General features: G+C 32.9%; 1 protein-coding gene across 1 annotated transcript in view; it reads right to left on the bottom strand.

Annotated features, from left to right (window-relative positions):
- Nucleotides 1-1,723: 1,723 nt before the first annotated feature.
- LOC107658748 (oxysterol-binding protein-related protein 8-like) overlaps nucleotides 1,724-8,547 on the bottom strand; it is a 77,420-nt gene continuing 70,596 nt past the window's right edge. The window contains exons 19-24 of the mRNA XM_016447398.1: nucleotides 7,765-7,901; nucleotides 6,557-6,742; nucleotides 5,687-5,774; nucleotides 4,236-4,338; nucleotides 4,064-4,169; nucleotides 1,724-3,420 (exon numbers count right to left, since the gene is read on the bottom strand). Coding sequence (XP_016302884.1) covers nucleotides 3,288-3,420; nucleotides 4,064-4,169; nucleotides 4,236-4,338; nucleotides 5,687-5,774; nucleotides 6,557-6,742; nucleotides 7,765-7,901 — 753 coding nt within the window. The 3' untranslated portion in view covers nucleotides 1,724-3,287. The remainder of the gene's footprint in view (nucleotides 3,421-4,063; nucleotides 4,170-4,235; nucleotides 4,339-5,686; nucleotides 5,775-6,556; nucleotides 6,743-7,764; nucleotides 7,902-8,547) is intronic.

The following is an 8,547-nucleotide window of genomic DNA, read 5'->3' as shown; positions in this document are numbered from 1 at the left end:
TTTTTATTGTGTTATCATGTTTTTGTGATAGCTAGCTGTATTTTATTTGAGTTGTTATTATTTAATCAAAACAACCCAACTTCAGTTTGATTGATATTAATTGGAATGCAGGATAAAAAAAAAACAAACATGATTTTTGAACATTTTTAAAAACAGTTATCTGGTTTTGCAAATGAACTCTTCAAATGATCTTTTATCCTGCGACAGAAATAAGCAATAAAACGCCTAAAACTAATAAACAAAAAGTTAGTAATAAAAACTAAAAGACGTTTTTTTTTTATGTCAAACACACAACAAAGTTACTAAAACTTTAACCAAAATTAAAGTGAAAAATATAAAAATAAAATTGAATGCAAAATATCCGAGACTCCACCAACAACCAGTGCGAATAAAACCAGACTAGTGCTGTGTAACTGCAGCAGGCCAACCTACAAACCTCCCAAAAACAACTAAATCTGACTTCACCATCAACCATAATGCCTTAAACAGAGAAGATTTTGCATAAGCGCATAATTACATCATATAAGTTTTTATAGGATCCAAAACGTGGGACTAGAATTTAATGTTGTATAAATGATACTTTTACATATATTATATTTACAGGATATATATTTATAAATTATTATTATTATTTATTAGACTAGTGTTGTATTTGATTTGTTACTACTAAATATTTACTCCAATATTGTTGTTTGACGTAAGCAGTGTAAATGTTTTCGTAATGCTAGGAACTCAATTGAAGTGAAGTCTATGAGCGCCCTCTGCTGGTTATTAGAGTAAATGCATCGAAAAGGACAGATTTTCTAGAGTGAACATATCTGTCAATATCAGATACACAAAACGGTATCATTAATGAAAGCCTTTAGTTAAAATGAAATAAAAAAACGAAAACAAAAAAAATGAAAAAATAAACATTAAAAATATTTTCATGACTCTCATACTAACTTGAAATGGCCACAAATTAAATTGTTTTGATACGTGGTCTATTATAATAAAAACATAAAAACCTTAAATATATAAAACATAAACTTAAAATGTATGATTCAAACTTAAAAGGTAAAAAATAAATGGTCTTTTATAGTAGAAAAAAATATATTAAAATATTTTTATGGCTCTGTAAAACCTAAAAGCACCACACATTACTTTATGTTTTCAATAAATGGCCTAATATAATAGAAAATATATTATTAAAGTATTTTATGGCTCTGTAACTTAAAAGGTACACAATTTGAGTTTTTAATAAATTGTTATAAAACTCAAAATGTTACAATTGAACACAAGTATTAGACTGTGCTAAGATATTTAACACAATTTTAATTTTTGTAAACGTTTAAATTATACTAGTTAGCACATCAACTATGAAATAAAAATTATTATTAATAATAATAATTAAAAGTAACATAAAAACAAACTAAATAAAATAATACTCATTCTAGAAAAAGTGTAAAAATGAACAGAAATAAACTGAAAATACAAATTTAATTCATAAGCCTTAAATAAAGTTAATGAAAAATAACAAAATAAAATATAAATACAATAAAACGTAAAACATAAAATAAAAAAGAAATACACTGAAACTGAAATAAAAAAAGTTGTGTGAAAAATAAAAAAATAAAATTAAAGGGATAAAAATAAAAACTAAATTAAAAAGTCATTACTAGAATAACCCTGACACAATAACATAAATCAATACTGACACGTGCAAAGAAAGGAGAAGCAGGAGTTCGGTCTTTTTCATTTATTTGGTGATATGTCACAGGTGACAATAAACTTACAGGAAGTTATTTCTGTATTACAAATAAAGCATCATCTGTACATAGACTGCAGGAAACAAAAACAAAACCAACAAAGATCAACTGGAGTAAAAATGCTTTAAAAAGAGCCTGGGGCAAAAAAAAGAAAGAAAGAAAAAGAAAACAATCTAGAAGCATGAAGACGAACGCTGAACGCGATGCATGTGGAGTTTGATCCCTGGTTCAGTGGCAGACGCATGGCTAAAGAGCTCCGGGACGAATCTAAAACACCGAGCCACAAACGTCTAAATATGGCACATTCACTCGAAGTGAGAAAGAAAGACAAACCATGGTAGGAGTTCAACAGCCGGGCTCAAAATCCCTCAAACTCCGGCTGCAGGACCCGCTTGGAAAGGCACGTGGTTTTTAATAGTTATTGTGGACGTGAGCACATTCAAACATCTGATTGGACGCTGTGCGAGCAAACGAATGCTCGCAGAACAAAGACACGTGGGCTATAGGTGACGGCGTTTCTCTAGAAGTACAAAAGGAAATCGGTTCTATACTATATACAGATGTGACGTTTACACTCTAATCTACTCTCAGACTATTTGGCTTGTTAATCGTACATCTAGTCTGACGTAACAGTGGCAGACGAGAGACAAGCAACTACAAAAGTACGCAACAGTATTTCCTGCTACAGGTTTACTACGCCTAGATCTACGGTTTCCTCAGAGTAATATTAAATGTGACGCTCGCTATACTGTACACGCTTTCACTATCGTTCAAATAAATTAAACATTATTACCTTCAAACACGTATGAAATGCAGGATCCACATACTGTGTTGTTCAAATTAAGATTCATAGTGAAATTGTTCCTGGAAACAGTTTTAAATAATACAAAATCTGACCTCAACTCCAAACATCCTTCATTCGTTTAATAAAAAAAATACATAAAATACAAGTAACATCAGAAATATTGAACCCTTTTAAGTTTTATATGCGAGTGAAACTTGGGGAAAAATGTCCAGGTTGTGTTTCAGTCCCCGAAAAATTTAAAGAAATTAAAATATTTTAGTTTTAGGACAGCATTTCCATATTCTCATTACTATAACGGGTCGGTAAAATTGTATTTAAATCAGGCAGTGCATTGAATACTATTAAGTACAAATACTAATAAAACTTCATCATATTTTTTTGGATAACAGATTTTTTTTGCACTTTAGTCATGAGAATCTGGAGTGAAATGTGCTTATTTTATAATAATTGGTTTGTATATCGACAGGTGTCCTCCGCTACAGCAGGGGGCGCTGATAAAAATTAATAAAATTAAATAAAACAATGGTCTAAATGGTTAAGAGGCTGATGAGATTTCCTCGTTTTGAAGAATAAAAGTAAACAGTCATTTCTAAAACATCCCACAATGCACTTCAGTCCAATATTGGCCGTCCTTTCGCAGCGATCGCAACACAAATCCATAAAAAACGAAACCGTCTGTCGCGAGGCGATACTGACTGAAGGATGGAGTGAGGTTTCTGGGTCATTCTCGACCGTTACTTAAAGATGAAGTTGAGAAGGACCTGGAGGAAGATGAGGAAGAGGATGATGGCCACGTCTCTATGCGTCAGGAATGAGCTTTCCGTCGACGACTGACTCGCCACTCGACTCCTCAAAGCATTGACGCTCCTAGACTCCCGTGACCAGACAAACCAAAGTTAATATTGTAATTTTTCAAGTGTTTATTGATACATTTTTAATATAATAATTAGGGATGTAACGAAATCAAAATCTCACGATACGATAATATTGCGATATGAAGTCCACGATGCGGTATTTATCGCGGTATTTAAATAAAGACAAATGAAGACTTGGAATTTTTTTTTTATTTTGTACATTTTAAAGTTCAATTATTCTAATGCACTTTGAGAGTTCAAAATTAAGAGCTCCAACCCATGATCTTAACCTAGAAAACTAAAGTCAGAAAAAAGTCAATGAATTGATTTACCTGAACTTTAAAGGGGACTCAACCCTCTTTTTACTTTTTCTTTTGACTTGATGAAGAGATTAAGCCATATTGTGCTTTCAGTTATAGTTAGTTTGACAGATGCTGTGCCAAAGCATAATGGCCCAAAACACAACTTTAAAGACCTTTTATGTAAGAATAAGAAGTAAATATATTTTAAAAACTACACTTTTTGCCCAGAAGACCTATCGTTTCATATTGTCGTGTGACCACGATAATATCGAGACTATCACGATATTGATAATATCGTTACATCCCTAAAAATAATAATACGTTTATTAAGTATGAGGTGAGAAGGCGTTTCACCTGTTAATGTCTTCCTGGGTTTGTCTGATCGACTCGATGGCACTTTGGATTTCACTCAGATCTGTTCCTTTCTTTCTGAGGCGGCTGTTGTGTTTGCTCTTGTGCCCTGAATGAAAGATCATGATGAGTTTTTGGAGTGTTATTAGCATGTCTATGTGTGTGTTTGACGTACTCTCGCTGCCTGAAGAGTCCTGGCGGTCCGGCTCCGGAGACGAGCAGCCACTTTCTGGACTTTTAGGTTTGTCACTCTTATGTTTCCGCTTTTGTCCCGTCACCTAATCAAACACACACGCCGACAAGAGCAGGACATTCACATGTTTCAGTCTTTATGTTATGGTTAAGACGGTCTGAATTGTGTATGTGATTCGCAGGCATTTTTGAAAGGCTTCAAACAGGGTCCAAAATGAACTTTTTTCCACATCTGCCAATGGCAATGAGGCAAGAACAACTTTACCAGCCATACATATGAAATACTGGCCATGAAGCTGTATATTGGGTTCAAAAAAGCCTATTATCCCTATAATAATGGGATTATTGATAAACGGCAGTTTTTCCTCTTGTATATTTTTGTCACTAGCTTTGTTTTCATCTAAGTTGCAAATTTGATTTCTAATTTTTTTTATTATTAGATTAATTATTTATTTAAAAGCAAATTAAATTTTTAGTTATTTCTGTTATTAAATGTATTTATTTAAATCTTAAATTAATCTTAAATATTAAATTTAATATTTTTTAAATGCAAATGTAATTTCAAATAATTTTTATTTGTTATTTATTGTGTAAATGTAATTTCAAATTATTGTTATTTATTTTTAAATTTGTTATTTAGATGCATATTTAATCTCTACTTATTTTTATCGCATTCATTTATTTAAATGTAAATTACATTTCTGATCTTTTTATTATTACATTTATTATTTGTTTGAATGCAAATTTAATTTCCATTTTTATTATTTAACATATTTAATTTACATTTGTATATGCTTTTTATATGATATCCTAAGAAATAATTTATTTTCATTTTTTATTACACTCATTTTTGTTTAGATGCTAATTTAATTTTGTTTTTATTACATTTACATTTATTATTATTAATTTCTAATAATTTATTTATTTTTTACATTTGTTACTTGAAAGGCAAATATAATTTTGAACCTTTTTTATTATTTATTAAAATCTTTCAGAATACCACTAAAAATATTGTGAATAAAGCAGCGTTTCCACATACAAAGATTCACAAAGCAATGTTAATTTTGGACCCTAGTTGCAAAGACGCACGCCTGATGCAACCAAAAAAACAAACAAAGATCACACAGGCATGCATGCAAAAGTCACTTGCAAATGCCAAAGAGCACAAAGAAAAAACAAAAGCTGAAAATGAGACAGCGGTCATGTGACCAGGTCAGGCAGCAGATGATTGGTTGCTTTGCAGAATGCTGATTGGTTGGTTGAAGAATGGACAGAGAGCGCAGGCGGCGGCAGGCGGTGATGAGATGGAAGCAGAGAGAGGGATTGTGGGTAGAACGAGGGAGGGGTGGGGACAGAAGGACGTACCTGGCTCAGGTAATTGTCCCTCCGGGAGCCCTGCTGGGTACTGAGACTAACTACACTGGCTGAACGTACCATAGGCGTCCTGTGGCGCACTTTGGTCTGAATACAGCCGTCTTTCTCGAACTGAATCAGATCGTTCAGCGGATCCCACGGACGAGTGCTAGGACACAGAGAAACACACCGTCCTCACAGTAAACAATGCACTTCCTGTCCAGCAGGGGGCAGCAGCTGTTAACCCTGCTTCACACATACTCTGTCTGCAATGCATATGCGGTGCATATTTTTTTCTGCACCCATGTTAATGGATTATTAAAATTAATTAAAGCCTACTATGTTTCACAGTCAACACATTTGGCTTTTTGGCTAGGTTTGGACCACAAAACCAGTCATAAGGGTGAATTTAGTGAAATTGAGATTTATACATAATATATAAATAAGCTTTCCATTGATGTATGGTTTGTTAGGATAGGACAATATCTGGCCGAGATACAACTATTTGAAAATCTGGAATTTAAGGGTGCAAAAAAATTTAAATATTGAGTAAATCACCTTTAAAGTTGTCCAAATTAAGTTCTTAGCAATGCATATTACTAATCAAAAATGAAGTTTTTATATATTTACGGTAGGAAATTTACAAAATATCTTCATGGAACATGATCTTTACTTAATATCCTAATAATTTTTGGCATAAAAGAAAAATCGCTAATTTTGACCAATATAGTGTATTGTTGGCTGTTGCTACAAATATACCTTATGACTGGTTTTGTGGTCACAAAGGTTGTGTTTGTGGCAAACAGCTGCGGATCAGGAGCGGACTGCAAACTCGTCCGGTGTGAAAGCACAATGAATCCGTGCTGCTTCTGCACAGCATACATAACACACACGGACTGCATACGCACTGCAGAAGGAGTATTGTGAAACGAGCAGGCAGGCGTGACTTACTCGGCGTAGCGGTAATGCCACTCTCCGGTGACCGGGTCCTGCTCGAACAGAGCGGGCATCCACTCCTCACACTTGGCCTTGCGCTCGCGTGCCGCCTTCCTCTGAGCCTCCTCCAGGATGAACTTCTCATTGGTCGCCTCTGTCTGGTCCTTGTTATTGATGGCCCGTGTCACATGTTGCCACAGCCTGAAGATGACACAGAAACACTTCTGAAAATGTGTTAATTTTCCTAATTAGGGGTTATTTCTCTTGTTACTGAGCGTTAATGATCACTCAGAGCCCTATTAAATCCCTTTGTTTTTTCAAATTCTGTTTCAGTTTTTTTAGATTGTTTTAATCTGTTTTAGTTTTAGTAGATTTGATTCAAAATTATTTTTAAACATAAAATACATTTTCACGATACCTTTTTTCAGTTTTATTTTTTTCTGGATTCCATTTTTAATTTAATTATATAATAATACATTTATTAATTTTAAACAATAATTAAAGATTTAATAATTTAAAAATATTAAAATAATCTTTTAGGATTTTGTTTAATGTTTCTGGATTTCCATTTCTTTCTTGTTTTCTGTTTTAATTTTTCTGGATTCCATTTTAATTATAATTTTAACAAATATAAAATCATATTTCTAGATTTCTTTTTAATGGTTATATGAAAAGTTAGTATTTAAAAAGCATGTCTAATTGATTTAATTTTTATTTTTCTGGATTTTATTAAACCAATTTAATGGTTTAATAAAATATTAATAATCAAAATCATGTCTAATCAAGTGAATTCATAAAGCTAAAATAATTTAATCATTTTTTAAAACTTTGAGAATAATAGGGCCCTATGAAATGTATTCAGAGATTCTGTGATGTCTGTTTTATTTTTTCCTGGATTTTTGATTTAATACAAATGTAATAAAAACAATGCATAAAACCATGAACAATTTAATTAATTTAAAAAAATTATTTTATTTCCTTTCATTTTTAGAATTAAAGCATGGATGAAAAATGTAAGTTTGAATAACTGCATTCTTATTTTTAGTAGTAGTATTTTTGCAGTTTAATAGTATTTTTGTGGATTAATATTCACAGACACTAGTCCATTTCACAATCTGATTCATTATACAGCCCTACTTTTGATTTATTCATCAAAAATGGCCTAATTCCCATGACATTTGAGGTTTTCTGCACTGTGTAAATGAGGTGACGGGCATGGTTACCTCTCGGACTCAACCTCGACCTGTTCTTCAGGAGGGACGTTGCAGCGGATCAGACGGTTCTGCCTCAGCTCCGGCGTTGGGTTCCAGAACGTCTCCATCTCACCTGTCTTCTTATCATTGATGAAGACTTCACTGTCCTGTAAAACAAGGTCAAGGTCAAGTTTATTTACATAGCACCTTAAAAGCAACGAGTGCTGACCAAGGCGCTGCACAGCCAAAACATCAGAAATATCTACTAACAAAAGCATTAAGACAATATAAAATTTGAAATCATTAAATAAAAAGCCACGTAAGTGAGCAGAGAAACATTACCTGACGCTGATGTTAAAATGGCCAGTCTTAGCAAGGTCAAGGTCAAGGTCAAGTTTATTTATATAGCACCTTAAAAGCAACAAGTGCTGACCAAGGTGCTGCACAACCAAAACATCAGAAAAATCAACTAACAAAAGCATTAAGACGATATAACATTTGAAATCATTAAATAATACAATAAGTAATGCAAGACGTCACCAAACAAAGAAACAAAACAAAAAAGTATTTTCAAGTTAAGCAAAAGCCTGAGAAAAAAGATATGTTTTAAGAGATGATTTAAAAGAAGATAACGTAGGGGATGACCTGATGGATAAAGGCAAAGAGTTCCAGAGCATAGGACCAAGAACTGAGAAAGCTCTGTTCACTTTAGATTTTAAACAAGATTTTTGGACAATCAATAACTTCTGAGAAGACGATCTAAGCGTTCTCACAGGAGAATAGAAATGGAGAAGATCTGAAATGTAAATTGGG

Source organism: Sinocyclocheilus anshuiensis, unplaced genomic scaffold (genome assembly GCF_001515605.1).
Source record: "Sinocyclocheilus anshuiensis isolate Anshui unplaced genomic scaffold, SAMN03320099.WGS_v1.1 scaffold283, whole genome shotgun sequence".
Classification (NCBI taxonomy): Eukaryota; Metazoa; Chordata; class Actinopteri; order Cypriniformes; family Cyprinidae; genus Sinocyclocheilus; species Sinocyclocheilus anshuiensis.
The sequence above is the reverse complement of the archived record's forward strand: the minus strand, read 5'-3'. Positions and strand labels throughout refer to the sequence as shown.